Source organism: Thalassophryne amazonica, chromosome 2 (assembly GCF_902500255.1).
Source record: "Thalassophryne amazonica chromosome 2, fThaAma1.1, whole genome shotgun sequence".
NCBI classification, from domain to species: domain Eukaryota; kingdom Metazoa; phylum Chordata; class Actinopteri; order Batrachoidiformes; family Batrachoididae; genus Thalassophryne; species Thalassophryne amazonica.
Genome location: NC_047104.1, coordinates 100,682,207 through 100,701,255, shown reverse-complemented (window position 1 = coordinate 100,701,255; position 19,049 = coordinate 100,682,207). Strand labels below are relative to the sequence as shown.

The 19,049-nt window shown below is 40.0% G+C and overlaps 1 protein-coding gene across 1 annotated transcript in view; it reads right to left on the bottom strand.

Annotated features, from left to right (window-relative positions):
- Positions 1–14,700, bottom strand: part of vat1l (vesicle amine transport 1-like) — a 63,964-nt gene extending 49,264 nt beyond the window's left edge. The window contains exons 1-3 of the mRNA XM_034190572.1: positions 14,283–14,700; positions 4,579–4,708; positions 4,053–4,268 (exon numbers count right to left, since the gene is read on the bottom strand). Of these exons, the coding sequence (XP_034046463.1) occupies positions 4,053–4,268; positions 4,579–4,708; positions 14,283–14,497 (561 nt within the window). The 5' untranslated portion in view covers positions 14,498–14,700. The remainder of the gene's footprint in view (positions 1–4,052; positions 4,269–4,578; positions 4,709–14,282) is intronic.
- Positions 14,701–19,049: the final 4,349 nt, after the last annotated feature.

Sequence of the window (19,049 nt, the reverse complement as noted above, 5' to 3'; positions counted from 1 at the left end):
AAGATCGTCTGAGACCAGCCACTCTGACAGCTGCTGAAACAATCGGTTTGCATAACCAAAGAATTTCTGCACAAACTGTCAGAAACCGTCTCAGGGAAGCTCATCTGCATGCTCGTCATCCTCATTGGGGTCTTGACCTGACTCCAGTTTGTCGTCGTAACCGACTTGAGTGGGCAAATGCTCACATTCACTGGCGTTTGGCACGTTGGAGAGGTGTTCTCTTCACGGATGAATCCCGGTTCACACTGTTCAGGGCAGATGGCAGACAGCATGTGTGGCGTCGTGTGGGTGAGCGGTTTTCTGATGTCAGTGTTGTGGATCGAGTGGCCCATGGTGGCGGTGGGGTTATGGTATGGGCAGGCGTCTGTTATGGACGAAGAACACAAGTGCATTTTATTGATGGCATTTTAAATGCACAGAGATACCGTGACAAGATCCTGAGGCCCATTGTTGTGCCATACATCCAAGAACATCACCTCATGTTGCAGCAGGATAATGCACGGCCCCATGTTGCAAGGATCTGTACACAATTCTTGGAAGCTGAAAATGTCCCAGTTCTTGCATGGCCGGCATACTCACCAGACATGTCACCCATTGAGCATGTTTGGGATGCTCAGGACCGCCGTATACGACAGCGTGTACCAGTTCCTGCCAATATCCAGCAACTTCGCACAGCCATTGAAGAGGAGTGGACCAACATTCCACAGGCCACAATCGACAACCTGATCAACTCTATGCAAAGGAGATGTGTTGCACTGCATGAGGCAAATGGTGGTCACACCAGATACTGACTGGTATCCCCCCCCAATAAAACAAAACTGCACCTTTCAGAGTGGCCTTTTATTATGGACAGTCTAAGGCACAACTGTGCACTAATCATGGTGTCTAATCAGCATCTTGATATGGCACACCTGTGAGGTGGGATGAATTATCTCAGCAAAGGAGAAGTGTTCACTATCACAGATTTAGACTGGTTTGTGAACAACATTTGAGGGAAATGGTGTACTGATGTACTGATAACACAGAAAAAGGTGCGACTATACTCCGGTACAACTTAGACTCCAGAAAATACGGTAATGGTAATAAGTAATGGCAGTACTTTTTGGGCCTCAGGTAAGACCCACACGTACAAACAGACTTCTAAACTTATAAACTGCACTTCATAATTAGAGTGACATTATCCAGTTTAACTACAATATGAATGGCAATATAATTCTAAATGTATTCACATCGCTTTGTTATTCAGTTAAATTGGCTCTATATGGTAACAGTACAAAATCAATATGAAAATCTCAAATTGTAAACCACATATGGCATGTACGTATTCTTTTATTTGTCTGTGATGGAGACTAATCCTTGACCCCCTCCCATTGTAATCATCAACTGCATCGCTGTGGTGGGATTTTTTTTTTTAATGAAGTAATCACATCAAACCCTTAGTTATTTATATCAGTGATAGTACAGCATTTTCCCATTCCTCAGATTTAGCAAGTCCCTTAATTCCACTGTTAACAAAAAATTACAAATATTCTGTTGTGGATCTCTGAGAGAATTTCTCAAAACTCATAATTTTTTCTTCTTTGTATTGGATGCCAGTGTACTGAATGAACACCTCTGACATAATGGGTGGGGCACACAGCGTTATATGAATCTGGAGTGCTTTTTTTACCCGACTTTCAGATTAGCTACAAGCGACAGAGGCAAAGCGACAAGCTTCCGTTCATTTTCAATCATAGTGGGTGTTTTACAGCGATAAGAGACGAGTGGTCTCTACGCTGCCAACTCGGCATGGCCAAAATGGTAAGTATATTTTATGCAATTACTGAGTGACACGACATGGTGACTGCCAATCCAAGAGAAGGTAGCATTAGATCAGAAGAGTGCTCATTCAAATAAAATAGTTCAAGATGGTGGAACACGCTCCGAAACAGATGTATTTCAATGTAAATGCGTTTGGCATTTTTCTCATACATATATTTAAAAGTTAGCAAGAACTAACACTTCTAAATCTGAAAATGCTGTTTTTGCAATACCTCTGGAGTGATTTACAAGATATCTTCAGGAGATGTTTGCATGCTAACTAGCAATACAGGATGTTGGCCTGAAACACATCAAGTGGCCTTTGGTTCTGTTATGCAGTCAAGCATGGAGGAAAAACTCAGTGACATTTTCGAGTTTTCCTGCCCTTTATAATCAGTCATTAAACATTGTGCAACAGTAAGGCCAAGTAACCATGAGCTGGCCACGCCCATCAAACGACAAACGGCAATTGCTTGTCACCCTCCTTTGTAGCTGATCTGACAGTAGGGTTATACTAATTCACAATCCTCATGAACACATTATGAACAGGAGCAATCAGAGATTTCTGACGTCCACCAATCCAGATCCAGATCACCACCAAAATCCAGTGGAGTCTTCCATGCCCTAATATATATCTGTGGTGCAAATTTGGTAAGAATCCGTGAATTAGTTTTGAGGTAATCCTTCAAAGCCTATATAAAGCGAAATCTTGATCCAGAATCCACATCCAGATCACCTCTAAAATTTAATGGAGTCTTCCGTGGCCTAATATCATCTGTAGTGAAAATTTAGTCAAAATTCGAGCAGTAGTTTTGACGTAATCCTGCTAACAGTAATCCTTCAAAGCCTATAGAAATAAAGTGAGATCTTGGTCCAGAATCCGCATCCACATCACCTCCAAAATTTAATGGAGTCTTCCATGGTCTAATATGTATCTGTAGTGAAACGTTTGCCAAAATTCAAGCAGTAGTTTTGACATAATCCTACTAACAGTAATCCTTCAAAGCCTATATGAAGTGAAATCTTGAGCCAGAATCCGCATCCGGATCAACTCCAAAATATAATGAAGTCTTCCATGCCCTATTATCTATCTGCTATGCAAATTTGGTGAGAATCCGTGAATTATTTTTTGAGGTAATCCGTCAAAGCCTATATAAAGTGAAATCTTGATCCAGAATCTGCATCCAGATCACCTCCAAAATTTTATGGAGTCTTCCGTGGTTTAATATGTATCTGTAGTGAAAGTTTTTTCAAAATTCGAGCAGTAGATTTGACGTAATCCTTCAAAGCCTATATAAAGTGAAATCTTGATCCAGAATCCGGATCAACTCCAAAATTTAACGAAGTCTTCCATGCCCTATTATCTATCTGTGGTGCAAATTTGGTGACAATCCGTGTATTATTTTTTGAGCTAATCCTTCAAAGCCTATATAAAGTGAAATCTTGATCCAGAATTTACATCCAGATCACCTCCACAATTTAATGGAGTCTTCCGTGGCCTAATATGTATCTGTAGTGAAAATTTTGTCAAAATTTGAGCAGTAGTTTAGACGTAATCCTGCTAACAGTAATCCTTCAAAGCCTATATAAAGTGAAATCTTGGTCCAGAATCCGCATCCACATCACCCCCAAAATTTTATGGAGTCTTCCATGCCCTATTATCTATCTGAGGTGCAAATCTGGTGAGAATCAGTGAATTATTTTTTGAGGTAATCCTTCAAAGCCTATATAAATAAAGTGAGATCTTGGTCCAGAATCTGCATCCACATCATCTCCAAAATTTAAAGGAGTCTTCCGTGGTCTAATATGTATCTGTAGTGAAAGGTTTGCCAACATTCAAGCAGTAGTTTTGACATAATCCTGCTAACAGTAATCCTTCAAAGCCTATATGAAGTGAAATCTTGATCCAGAATCCACATCCGGATCAACTCCAAAATTTAACGAAGTCTTCCATTTTGGTGAAAATTTCATCATAATCCGTGTAGTAGTTATGACGTAATCTTGCTAACAGACAAGTAAACAAATGCCAATGATTTTTTTACATCCTTTGTGGACGTAATTGCACACAGTCAGTATCCATCATGTTTACACAGCTCATTTGCATAGTTACCTCAAGTTATGACCATTTGGCGAATCTGATGAACCACACTTGTATGGGATCATTGGTTAAAAACATATGACAAATTTAAGATAAGAATAGGAAAGTGTTCTTTCATGAGGCCCACTATGTGGTTATGAAATGATGGACTTACAACACCACCTCCTGCTGAGTGGACTACCACTGACATCCCCTCTCGCAGATTGGCGACCTCAAACAGCATCATGTAAGCTGCCACAAAGTTTAGGGAGAACCCTGCAGCTTCTGCAAAACTCATTTCCTCTGGCATCTTATACACAAACTCCACCGGTGTGCAAACCACCTCCGCCCAGGCATTGTAATTCACAAACGCCATAACTCTGTCACCGATCTGGAAGAAACAGATAAGCACATCAGTAATCTTGTGACAACCATGCAGAATGTGGAAGATTGTTGACTAAAACAAAAAAAAGTGCTGTTGATGTGTTTGTCTGCATAGTCAATACTGTCATTACAGCTAGTGATGAAAGGAATAACTGTCTGAATAAACTTTGGAATCTTTGGGAAACCATTTACAAATATCTGGCAGCTTATGAACTGAACACTTAAAGAATTATTAGTAAAAATAAGTCACAGTGTAATCACAGTTCTATCAGCCACACGGTCATTAAGGCGTCTTGGCAACGCATAATTTCACTCACCTCAAATTCCTTTGTGTTTTCACCCACTGACTCGATTATTCCAGAGCATTCAAATCCGGGGACAAGAGGAGGCTTTGGAGGATTATCAATTGTACCCTGGCGCACCATCAGGTCCAAGAAGTTCATGCCACTGCAACAGCAGCAATAATGACATTTAAAGGATATAATTTAATTCAGGATATCTGGATAGAAATAAAGCAGAACTTAACTCTCATTGTTATTTTTAAACAAGCAGATATATTTGGTGTGAGCTGCTGACAGATTTAGGATTGTCTAAGACTGTTGACTGAGTAAATATCTGGACATTGAAAAAGACTGTGACTTTAGCTTTCTGTTACCACAAATCTGAGTTTGAAGCAAATAATGAATATACTAAATATACAGAGTTTCAGTTTTAATTTGTAGGAGTTCTAGGACTTTTGGGTTTGGTCCCTTATTTTTAAAAGTCCAAATGTAGCTGTTTTGTGTGTCTTATTTTCTCATTATGTAATTAACAAGTAATCAGAAAAATGTGTAGTGTTGATTTCAAATGTTGTATTTGGATTTTTTGTTGTTAACTGTCGGTAGGAAGTCCAAAAAGCTGTCACTGCTGATGACATTTAGCTCATGTTTCTGGGTCTGATGGAAATCTTTAGCACAAACTACCCTTCTTTTAACCAGTCATTTACTGACCATGAAAGATCTAAATAAAAGAACGTGACACACAGGTCAATGCTTGGACTCATATTTCGTTAACACAAATGTTCAAAATAATGGATGAATGAAACTACACACATTCAAATATTTATAAATCTTTTCAATGGAACAACTATATACATATCATATACACATATCACCACTTAATATCAAGGCATGGCTGTTTATGGCTGTATATAATAACAAAAGCTAATAAAGAATACTTTCATGATAAACCATTAGTGTAATTTATAGCAAACATAGCTATAAATGGTTTCCTGAGGCAGCTGGAACCTAGTTACCAGAAAATAAGAACTTCCCGGGAGAGTTAAAAGAAGACATTGAATTCATGAAAATGGTAGCAGAGTCCAAGAAGCCATGGCATTGTACAAACATGCATTTATTAAGTATCAGGAACAATTAAAAAAGTCTACCATTGTATATATATTAGATTCTTTTTATTGAATTTTCAAAAGGTTTTTCAAAACATATACAATACATACAAACACAAAACAAATGGAATACAGGCACAAAAATACAAATGTTTCTGAAGTGGTTCAAATGAAAAAAAAATGTTAAATATTAGTTGTCAGACCCATGAAAAGATGCATTTTAGTATATCAATACTGGCTGCTTGCTGAATGAAGAAAAAAAATGAAAAGAAACTACAGATCAGATTTGAAATAAAGAATAAATGGCTGCCAAATCTTGTAGTACTTTTGCTCTGATCCATTCACAGTATACCTAAAGTGTTCAAGTTTCAAATGAGACATAATATCTTCAACCCAACGTTTAAAAGATGGTGCAGTTGCATTTTTCCAACCAAACAGTATTATGCGTCTTGCAAGCAATGTCATGAAGGCTACTGCATCTGCTTGATGGGGGGTCACTGACACATTTGAAGGAACAATCCCAAACAAAACAGTAGCTGAGTTTGGCAAAATATTTCTTTTACACATATGTGAAATTACCTTAAATATTTTCTCCCAATATTCGCTTAGCTTTGGACAGAGCCAAAACATATGACTAAGATTGGCTGAATTATGCCCACAACGCCTACAGGAAGGATCAGCCTCAGGGTAAAGTCTGGCTATCTTACTTGGTGACATATGTAACCTGTGCAGTACCTTAAACTGTAGTAAACCATGCCTAACACAAATAGATGTGGAATGAATTTTTGAAATGGCTTTTTGCCAGGTATTTTCAGTTAAGCGTTCACCAAGTTCTTCTTCCCATTGAGTTTTTAGGTGGACAAGGGATGGGGACGCTTCACATTGTATTTTATTATAAATGACTGACATCAGACCTTTCTCAAATGGATCCAGGTCGAAGCACTCAAGCCATGATTTTGAAGGCATGGTTAATGAAAAGAACTTCTTAACAAAACTACGTAATTGAAGGTATTTGAAAAAGTCTGTTTGTGGGATGTCAAAGTCAGTCTTTAGCTGTTCAAAAGATATAAATATATTATTTTGGAATAAATCTTTGACACATCTTAGTCCTCTTCTATGCCACTGTTGATAAGATGGGTCAATTAAGGAAGGTGTGAAGTTGATATTTTGCTGAATAGGGGCTGAGATTAGGGACTGTCTGAGTTTAAAATGGGCTTTAAATTGAGACCATATTTTTAAAGTACCCTGGACAATAACATTGTTAGTCAGCATGCGCTTACTCAATGAAAGTGGACTACATAAGAGGGACGAGAGTGAGACCAGGTTACAAGAGTGTTGCTCTAGGTGCACCCATGATGGAGATTCAGCACCCAATCCATCTGCGGCCCAAAACAGAAGTTTGTGGATATTAGTTGCCCAATAGTAATATAGAAAATTAGGTAGAGATAGCCCACCATCCTCCTTCAATCTTTCTAGAAATTCCTTTCTGATTCGGGGAATGTTTTTATTCCAGATGAACATGGACACATGCTTATTTAGTTCTTTAAAGAAGGCTTTAGGACTGAATACTGGTATCGTTTGAAATAGATACAGAAGTCTAGGCATGACTATCATTTTAACAGAATTGATTCTTCCTGCCAGTGATAGGGGAAGTTTTGACCATTTATCCATGTCCTGCCTAGCTTTTTCCAGAGCCTGGGTAAACCTAGGTAATTAAAGTCGTCCTTGTTAATTGTAAAGGGGAAGCCCTGGAAATTTAATTGTTGAGCTTTTTTATTTATTGGGAAGAGTATACTTTTAGTCATGTTTAATTTATACCCCGATACTTGCCCAAATCTGTTTATAAGTTCAAGAGCAACAGGAATAGCAGTGTGTGGGTCGGACAAAAAGAGAAGGAGATCATCAGCATATAGGGCTAATTTATGAATTTGTCCTCCTCTCTGAATCCCAGCCAACTGCACAGACTCCCTAATCATAATTGCCATAGGTTCAATAGAAATATCGAACAAGATTGGGCTCAATGGGCATCCCTGTCTTGTCCCACAAGTGAGGGAAAAGAAGTCAGACACAATTTTGTTTGTTCGGATAGATGCCTGAGGTGTCGAATATAAGATATTGATCCAAGAACAAAAATTAGGACCAAATCCCATCTTTTTTAGTGTAGTAAATAAAAAATTGTATTCAACCCTATCAAATGCTTTTTGCGCATCTAGGGAGATCACTATTTCTGGAACTGCTTCATTGCGTTGATAGATAACATTGAATACCCATCGGAGATTACTTGATATTTGCCTTCCCACCACAAACCCAGTTTGATCTGGGTGTACCAATTTTGGAAGAGCAGTCTTAAGTCTTCCTGCCAACACCTTTGCTAATATTTTATAGTCACAGTTGAGAAGACTAATGGGACGGTATGATTCGCAAAGCAGTGGATCTTTAGATTTTTTCAATAATAGGGAAATTGAAGCTTGTGTCGTTGTGGGAAGAGCTTGTTTGACCAATATTTCTCTGAAAACTTTTAACATCAGAGGGACTAATTTGAGGGCAAATGTTTTAAAAAATTCTATTGGATAACCGTCTGGGCCAGGACTTTTTTGAGACCTCATCTTTTTGATGGCATTGCTTATTTCTAATAGTGATATGTCTGACTCTAGCCTATGTCTGTCCGAATCTTCTACAGTGGGCAATGATAGTTCATTGAAAAAATTCTCTATCTGTGTTATATCATTGGTTTCGGAGGTGTATAGTTTTTCATAGTATGATTTAAATTTTAAATTAATTTTTTTCTGGTCAGTATGTACATGTCCATGTTCATCTTTAATTGCATTTATAAAGCCAGCTGTTGTTGATTGTTTTAATTGGTGTGACAGAAGCTTGCTGGCTCGGTCTCCATGTTCATAGTATGTTGCACGGGAGCTCAATAGCTATAACGTTGGTGACCTCATCAAGTTCACTCTGGAGTAGAGTTCTCTTTTTATAAAGATCATCAGAAGGTAATATCGAGTGTAGTTGATGGATTTCTTTAATGCAATCAATTAATTCTGAGGCTCGTTTATTTCTTTTTTTATTCTCCCCTGCAACAAAAGCGATTATTTGTCCCCTTAGATAAGCTTTTAGGGTTTCCCAGAGTATAGAATAACTTTGGGGATTCATTGAACTCCATGAAGAGATCTATTTGCGAATTGATGAATTCAACAAACCTCTGGTTTGACAACAATCTGGGATTAAGTCTCCATGGAAAGGATGAGGTCACATTATCTGGAAAATTTATTTTCAAAATCACAGCTGCATGATCAGAAATCACAATGCTGCCATATTCTATGTTAGAAATCAAGGGTAGTAATTTTTGGTCAACAAGAAAATAATCAATTCTAGAATAGCTTTGGTGCACTGGGGAGAAGGAGGAGAATTGTTTAGATGTTGGGTGCTTGAATCTCCACGCGTCTATTATTCCATAAGCATCTAAGAACTCATTAATACATTGGGCTGATTTGTTTGGTGTGATAACTTTAGGGCTGGAGCGGTCCAAAATTGGATGTAAGGCACAATTCAGGTCCCTAGCTAGTATTAGGTCATGTGAATCAAGATCTGGTAGGAGGGAGAATAAGCTTGTAAAAAATTTTGCATTATCCCAATTTGGGGCGTAGACATTTGCCAGAATAACAGGTCTATTAAATAATTTTCCTTGCGTAATAACATAGCGTCCGTTTTTATCTCTTATGGTTTTGGTCTCCATATACTGTACATCTCTGTGGAGCAAAATAGCTACTCCTCTGCTCTTACTGTTAAAATTTGAGTGAAAACACTGAGTGAACCCTCCTCTAAGAAGTCTAGAATTATCCTTGTTCAACAAATTTGTCTCCTGCAAGTAAACAATGCAACTGTGTAATTTACTCAAATGTGAAAATATTTTGTTGCGTTTGATTGGGTGATTCAGTCCACGAACATTCCAGCTGACCACAGTGGTAGGAGTTACACTTTTACCAGACAACATTGTGACAGTCCAATGTAAGGGCATTGACGATGGGTAAATAAGAAAGTGTAAAGAAAAGTAACATCTGCAATAAAAAAAAAAAAAAAGAGAGCGAGAGAGCACCTGTCTTCCAAAACACACGCCGGGGGAAAACGACACCCCAAAAACAAAAAAACGAATCGGGTCTAGTCCTAGAGATGGACCGAAATACTTCCCGTGTATAAACTCTAAATCACACTCCATAACAAGTAACAAAATGCTTACCATGTCACCCCATAAGGGACAGATTGTAGCCTTATTAGCCATATTATTAATAATTACATTATTAAATTACTATTACTTTAATCGTTAATGTATAATGTAATTTTAATGTAACTTCGATAACAACAATGTTAATAAAAAGGTAGACATCCTTCTTGATCAGGAAGGTGAAATGCTAATAAAAATATAACTACTCTAATGGAACCGGGCACTAAATAAAAATATATATTGCTATACATACATGTAGAGCCCAACCAACAACATTAAATATGACTTCAGCAGTCAATTTCACCTGGCCATGGATAGTAGGAAACTAAGGTGCATTAAAACAAAGCCAAAGTAATTGGAAATTTCACCTTTTGTCCCAGTCAAGCAGTCTTGCATTCTTTCAGGACAAATTCCTTTGCTGTCTTGGAGTCTTTGAATCTGCTTTCACGGCCATCCGACGTAGTGATCCTTAGTATGGCAGGGTACATTAAGCCGTAGCGGACTCCCACACAGCCACGAAGCAGATTCCTCACTTCTGTGAATGCTGCGCGCTGTTTACTCCCGGCCTGAGTGAAGTCGGGCAGGACCCGAGTGCGATCTCCATCCGTGGTCGTTATCACTCCAGCCTCCGTGGCCTTCTTCAGAAGCATTTCTTTCTCAGTGAAATAGTGGCATTTGATCACGAAAGCACGCGGAGGGGAGTCATCGTTAGTTGGTCTCGCCCGGGTGGTCCTGTGTGCTCTGTCCAGACACGGCAGCTTATCCAGACCCAGTGACTGTTTGAGCATGGTGGTTATGTATTCAGATGGATGTTTTCCGTGTTCCCGGCCCTCTCTGAAGTCTACCATTGTAAAATAGAGATTTTCCCATCACACTTGGGTATACACATATGAATCATCTGTGAACATCCTGTTCAAAGGACAGCTAAGATGGCAGCAGCACAGTACTTCTGAATTATGTCCTGAGTACTACCTTGCCTACTTCTTAGTATGTACAGTACTATGGTAACAGTTAGGTAGTAGGTTCCTAGCTGACATTATTACACACAGAGTATTTGGATGCAGGGATGTTGTGAGGTGTTTGCCACAGCAACAAATGAAAACATCACTAAAAATAATGCTGATAATTTATTTGGAGGAAAACAAAACAAAAGAACAAGATACTTAAAGAGTCAGCCAGGGCTGCAACTAGAATTTTTTTTTTTTTGTCATAGATTAACCTGTTAAGTAATTTTCATTAATTATTCCATGAGTCAATCATCAATTTTGGCCTAATCGGTATCACTTAAGCTGACAAAACAACACTTACAATCCAGCCTCAGTGTACCATGACCTAGACAAAAATGTAGCACACCCATCCCAGGGTGGCAGCTAGGGGTCAATGAAGAATTACACAGAGGTCAAAATGTAAAAATGCTGCAATCATGTTGAAAACTATACCACATTATTTGTCTGATCATAACCATTCCAAAAAGGTATACTTTAGACTATCTATGACTGAATGTTCTGGAGTTATGGGGTAAAAACAGCAAGAATGGTGACAAAGGTCAATTTCAGTTTGTACAGTGGTTAAAAGTTAAAGTTGCTCCAATTTCAGTAAAAAAAATGATGCAAATTACTGGTTGAAATAAAAGGATTAATAAAAGGAATAGTTTTGAATGTGCTGAATGTTTCATCTCCAAAGTAAAGGTCAAACAAAGTCGATGTCTATTGGATTCTATGACATGTGACATATGTTACCCTGTAACATGGTAACTTCCTTTTTAGAGCCCTATTAACCCAAACAATTCCAGCTGACTGATTCTGCACTTTTTCTCTCTGTCCGAGGTACTGGTGATGTCTCAAAGCTGACAGCTGCACACACCACAGGGTGCTGGACTGACCACGAGATGTCATGGCTGAAGCTGACACAGCACACTGCAGTCTGTTTTTGGAATAGATTCTACCAGGAGGATGGGCGCACTGATGGACGCTGGCCCTGCATCCCAGGTGCTGGATGACCGCCTGCCTGCAACGCAATTGCTTGTGTGGTCATCTCAAAAATTAAATGTTTTTGATGTTACTCTGTTTTCTGTCTCCTGTTTCTTTAGCTTTGTAAAAACTTTGTAAAAAGCTTGTAACTGTTAGAATGTCCTAAGCAGTGGGTCAGCCCTCTGAGTCAGGTCTGCTTGAAGTTTCTTCCTCAACATCAACAGGGAGTTTTTCCTTATCACTGTCACCTGTGTGCTTGGCCGAGGTGTTGGTAAGGTTAGACCTTACTCGTGTGAAGCACCTAGAGGCAGCTTTGGTGTGATTTGGCACTACATAATTGAAATAAATTGAATACTGTCTTGTAAACTTTCCCTTCACTCTTGCAGATATTCTTCTATTACAAATCACTCCTACCACCTTTCTCCACCCTGCCTGCACTCTCTTCTTCACCGCTCTACCACACTCTCCATTACTTTGGACAGTTGACCCCAAGTATTTAAACTCATCTACTTTCATCACCTTCTACTGCTTGCAACCTCACTATTCCACCAGGCTCCCTCTCATTCACACATACATACTCAGTCTTGCTCTGACTGATTTTCATTCCTTTTCTCTCCAGAGCATATATCCACCTCTCCAGGTAAGACTCAAGTTGCTCTGTACAGATCACAATGTCACCTGCAAACATCATAGTCCGTAGAGACTCCTGTCTGATCTCGTCCGCCAACCTGTCCATCACCATTGTGAACAAGAAAGGAATCCCACCTTCACCTTGAATGAGTCTGTCATTCCTACTGTGCATCTAACTGCTGTCTCACTATCCTTGTACATGTCCTGCACTACCCTCACATACTTCTGTGCCACTCCAGACTATTTCATATAATACCGCAACACTTCTCTTGGCACTGTCATAAACGTTTTCTAAATCCACAAACACACAGTGTAACTCCTTCTGGTCTTCTCCATACTTCATCAGTATTCTCAGAGCAAACATTGCATCGTAGTGCTTTTTCTCAGCAAGAAACCATATTGCTTCTCACAGATCTTCTCACCTTTGTTCTTAAAAATATGAACCAGCACACTTCATTTCCACTCCTCACTTTCCAAGATTTTATTAAACAATCTGGATAGAAACTTCACTGCCATCTCTCCTAAATATTTCTATGCCTCCACTGGAATGCCATCTGGACTGACTGTCTCTCCATGCTTCATCCTCTTCAGAGCTGCCCTCACTTCATCATTACTAATCTCTTGCACTTCATGATTTACTATCTCCACATCATCCAGCCTTTTCTCTTTTTCTTCATTCATCAGCTCCTCAATATATTCCCTCCACCTTCTCAACACACTCTCCTCACTTGTCATCACATTACCATCTTCATCTTTTACCACCCTAGCCTGCTGCACATCCTTTCCAGCTCTGTCCCTTTGTCTGGCCAATCGGTACAAGTCCTTTTGTCCTTCCTTACTATTCAACTTCTTGTACAGCTTGCTATATGCCATTTCCTTAGCTTTTGCCACTTCTCTTTTCATCTTAGACCACATCTCCTTGTACTCCTGTCTACTTTCTTCATCTCTCTGACTATCCCAATTCGTTTTTGCCAACCTCTTTCTTCTTATGCTTTCCTGGAGATCTTTGTCTCAATGAGAAAGACAGATGTAACAATTTAGAGATTTTTAAGGTTATTTCAACTTTTGACTGAGTTAATGCCACTTCTCCAGTTAAGTTGACTCACCTGTAGAGCCTAGAAAAAAACCTCCTGTCTTTTTTATTTATTTCTCTTGGATTTATTGTTATAGAATGCAATGGCCCCAGACCCAGGATCTATAGTTGCATCCTAAACATTGCTGGCATTGTATCTGAGGGCTCTCTTCAAGATGCACCTCCTGGGCACTTGGGTGACCAGGGATTACCTCACGTATTTCTTCAGGTTCTTCTTCATATAAGCCTTGTTGCCCCCACCACCTCCTGATGTGTGTGCGCACGCAGAAATGAACAATTTGTGTGCTTGTTAAGCTTCTTGTTGTGACTCACTGATTCCCTCTATTCCTGTGAAAAATAGTGGGGTCCAGTGCCATTTGGAGGGGGAGGGGTTCGTCTTAAACCAAGAAAAAAAAAAAAAAAACACCAAAGTATTAATCCATCCATAAAAATAACATATTCAAGTCATTATTCATGCACCAGGTTACACTGAATTATCAGCATCAAATATTTAAAATGTAGTGTTCAAATAATTAATAAAAAGCGTAAATGCTGCTGGTATAGAGACAAACTGACGCACTAGAAAAGACCTGTGGATTCATCACTGGCAGATTTTGGGGTGAAGACAAGTGGGCGCTGAATGAGTGGGCCAGAATAAAGGACGTGCGCGCGCGCGGTGTGTGTGTGTATATATATATATATATATGTGTGTGTGTGTGTGTGTGTGTGTGACGGGTTGTTACCACGCTTTGACGCGGATCTTCACCTCGCCACCCTGCGGCTCGGGCATCGCCTTCTTGGTCACCCTGAGTTTGCTGAGACCTCCGAATCCCGACAGCGTCACCGCGCGCATGTCTCTGGCCTCGGCGCCAGAGTCGGCGCTGCTCGTCTCCTTCCCCGGATTCTTCTCTATCATGTACTCCGTCTCCTCGGTTTTATCCGCTCCTTCTTTCGCCATGTCGGAGAGCCGCTGCAGTGGCGCTCCGCTCCTCTATTTTGCTCCTCCTTTCGCTCCTCTCTCCTCGCGCTGTGCAGCGGAGGTGCGCAGCCCTCTGTGCGCGCGCCCGCCCGCCGTCCGAATCTTCACCGTTTATAAATTTATCGTTCTTCAGGCAAATTAAGCCAACACTCCTCTGGACAAATCCATCGCACACTGTTACTTTTATGACGATAACCACTGTTTGATCAAAGTTTCGCCCCTGGGTTTTGATAATGTTCGTTCAGTGAGCTAAACCGCGCCGTCTGTTGGTGAAATAGTTTATTTAGCGAAGGATGATGCCTTCACGTCCGTTAGAATTTGAATGGTTCACAAATTGGGCTGCGTTGCAGGCCCCCTTTGGCCAATTAATGATTGATTACTCAGTTGACTAACACACACACACACTTTACACACATAATAATAATGTTTGGTGTAAATAAATGACTGCTATAAGACCTGGCTGAGTTTGGTAGCCTGATTCCAAGACCTATTAATTTTGGAGAGTGAACCAACGTCAGTAAAAGCTTTTTTTTTTTTTTTTTTGACTGGTAATTTGCTTTAGGGGCATGAGAAGGTTCACTTCCCACCTGGTCCTTTTTGTGTGTGTTCCTTCTGGCTTCCTCGCACTTCCAGAGATATGCAGGTTAGGTAAATTGCAACTTTAAATTGACTGTACATAAGAGTTCTTATGTCTATGTGTGGCCTTGTGACAGACTGGTGGCCTGGCCAGGGTATACCCTAGAGGTGGGCGATACCGGGAATTTTGGTATTGATCTGATACCAAGTAAATACAGGCCCAGTATCGCAGATATTTATACCGATACTTTTTCATATTTAAGCTTCATAGATCAAAAGGATCCAAAAGACCTAGGATAGAATTTCGCCAAACATTGTACGTGACAACAAAATACTTTATCACAATCAACATTTTTGTTTAAAAAATATCACTCAACACAACTTAAAACAAAATCTCCTGAGGTAGAGGGCTGACAAACGTGCACAGCAGTTACTGCGTGCGGGAGAGAAAAAAGCTTGAATATCAATCTTTTTACATGAGAATCATTCAATATCAATACCAGCACTGGTATCGATATTATCAATATTAGGATCGATCCGCCCACCTCTAGTATACCCTGCCTCTCACCCAATGACTGCTGGGAGACCCCCAGCATGACCTTTAAACTAGAATAAGCGGTATAGAAAATGACTGAATCACTTTGCTTTGTGAGCATAGTGACATATACTGTAGAACACCTGGTATGGTGTTTGTCATGTTCTATGTACTGAGTGTGACACACTCAAGTGGATGTGAAGGCCTGTAGTCAGGTCAATAAGACTTCTTTGGGCAATAACAATTTGTGTAATTTTACCTCTGTACACCACCATAATGGAATTAAAACGAAACGACCAAGATGTCAAATTTCAGTCAGTTTGCCAGAAGCCTTGGTCTGATCTACTATGTTGTAGGAAAATCCATCTATGTGCCACTCCATCATGAAGTTATGACTGGAACTGCAACATACCAATGTTGCAACATACAGTTTCTCCACTCATAAACACAAAAGCCTATCACTCCTTGAGAAATGTTTTAGTTGGTGGCTACCTTCACAAGTATCTTGTACAGTCACTCAGTTTTTACAACTGCTCCAGATTCACCATACATTTTGCATTTCTTAATGACATGAAGTCCAAGACATATTAAGTGACTTGTAAATGTTTCTTCCGTCCCACTTGTCTGAAATAAACTGGCTATAAAACTGATGATTCATGTTAACAAATGCTATGTCTAATTTGCCTTATGACTGATGGATAGTGAAAACAAAGGGACTATGTATAAAAACACCTGTAATTGTTATATTGTTGTTGTTAAACCCCTTGAAATAAAACTAAAACTATACACTACAAACATATCTTACTTTTTACTGAATTTTGCTGGTGTAGATGTAGCAGCTCCAGTCTGCGTTGTGTTATGACTCCGCCCATTCACTCCCCTCAGGATGCACACTCACTATCTCCAGCATGGGAGTCGGACTCTCTAGCCAGAAGGCTAAAACCAGGGCTCTGGCCGTGTGACCAGAGAATCCTTTTGAGCTGTTGGGAGTGAGGTTTATGAACTACATCTGCACAGCGACACCTGCTGGCCTCCGTTACACTCACCCCCCTAAACTCACTCCCATCCGGGTCACGGCACCAATGTAGTAGCTGCAGTCCTCGTTGTGTTATGACTCAGCCCATTCGCTTCCCTCGCAATGCAAACTCACGATCTCCGGCATGGGAGTCGGACTCTCTAACCAGAAGGCTAAAACCCAGGGCTTGTGACCAGAGAATCCTTTTGAGCTGTTGGGAGTGAGGTTTACAAACTACATCTGCACAGCGACACCTGCTGGCCTCCTTTACATAGACAAAATTACATCAAGTTTGTAGTTGTCCAAATACTTATGGACCTTGCTGTATTTAGGCTTAGAAATCTCGACTGCAAACGTGATGGCCTCTGTGCCTTTCTTTTGCCTTTTGTTTCTGAGCTGAATGTATCCTCGTTTCCTTCTGTACCCTTTGACACCCTTGCATCATTGACCACTTTCAAATAGCTAGTTCCCAGTTGGTGACTAGTATACTACAGTTCTTGAGGTTGGCAACTGTCTACCTTAAGTGCACTTGCCCTGATTTTGCTCTGAGTATAAAAGGTTTTTGCGGCTCCATTAGATATCCTGCCCAGAGGCAGAGGCCAGGCCCCTTCAGCAGTGCCTCTATCACTAATGCTGGACATTTTAGGCTTCTTGAACACCTGTGTCTAGAATTCTCTGCTGTCATCTCATTCTTGTGATGGATGTGAAGGCTGTAAGAGGTCCAGGAGTCACACTCATACATGAGAACTACAGCCTTACAAACCCTTTGTGCTGTTGAGTCAAATACAGACTAAAGACTCATCTTATTGTAATTTGTAATTACTTTAGGCATTCCATCACTGGTTTGCACTTCTTTTAGTCTCATCACCCATGTGGAAGGATTCAGTCTCATTCAGTTCTTAATTCTTGGTGGGTATGTGCGAAATGGACTCTCCTGTCAAAGAGCATGTTAGTGTTAAATGTCAAACTGACATTAAGATGAATTGGTCATTCAATTATTTTTCTTCCATGTTAAATGTTAAACTGACGTTAAGACAGATTGGTCATTCGATAGTTAATTTTGTTCTGTTTGAGCTCCTATCTGGTGGGGATGGAGTGACTATCTGCTGCAACTGGATGATGCAGATGTCCCAAATCAAATGGGCATATCCTTGCGAATGTGCTCTGGTGTAACTGAACATTACTCTCTGGATCATTGCTAGTCACTTTAATGAGCGTTGATGTTGAAAGATTCATGGTTATCTCAGCCACCAACATGTGCACAGTGCATTGGAACCTTTAGAAGTAAGGAACACATATTGCTGCATGATGGGCTCTTTATGGAGGAGTTGGGTCACCCCAACCCTTCTGGTTTGGGGTGACCTGGGGGAGATCTTTTGCTTCAGTGACTTATCTGGTATTAATACAATCACTGACTAACAGTCTGTTTTACTGGGACTCCCAATTTACAGCGTGTTGTCTTTTCAAATATCTCCATCAGTGCCAACACTGGAAGACATGCAGTTTAGCTCCCACTTTTACACAATCACAAACACGCATTCCAGACTCTGAATTCAGGAAGTATGTTGGTGCCAGTCAGACAACTCCTTTATTCTCTCAAAAGTAACAGGTACTGCTGATTAGATTTAGTAACTGAATAAAAAATTAAAGCAACAGCTTGTGTTGTATGTACAATGTAGTGCACAATTCAATGAATCACACAGTGGTGGGTCATCAGGACCAATCAGGCCTTCTGTGCTGGACTAAACATTGTCCGGGTGAAAACATTTATTTTCATTCATGTTACATGCATTTTACAAAAATTGTTCCAATCATTCATTTATTATTGACATCTATGTATTTATAGTCATGAAATATATTCCACGTGCACATTGTTGTGCTCTTTCCAGACAGCACAAATAAAGGAAACTGTCTTGTCCAATCAAATTTCTCCCTGCTGTCTCTGGGTGAAAAATCTTCTGTGAGGCCTTCAGAATATCAGTGATTCCCTCTACTGTTTAAACAAATGTGGGTGGTGGTGTGACTTGTCATGTTCTTTAACCAATCAGATTCGCTGTTGGGCATGTTCTTATAGGCAGTATGGAAAATGAAAGAGGAAAAACACTCCCAGTGATCCTTCCATTTACTTTGACTTCTATTTCATTGCACACAGGCAGTATAAACCAAAGATATTTCATGTTTTGTGTGGTCAACTTCATTTCATTTAATGTCCATCTATTCCTGCATTTCAGGGCTGCGACACGTTCCAAAAAATGTTGGGATGCTAAAGCATTTATCACTTTGTAATGTCATTCCTTCTCACAACACTGAAAAGACTTTTTGGCATTCAGGATACCAGTGATGAAGTGTTTGAGGTATTTTGTCCCATTCTTTCTGCAAACACATCTTAAGGTGTGTAACAGCAT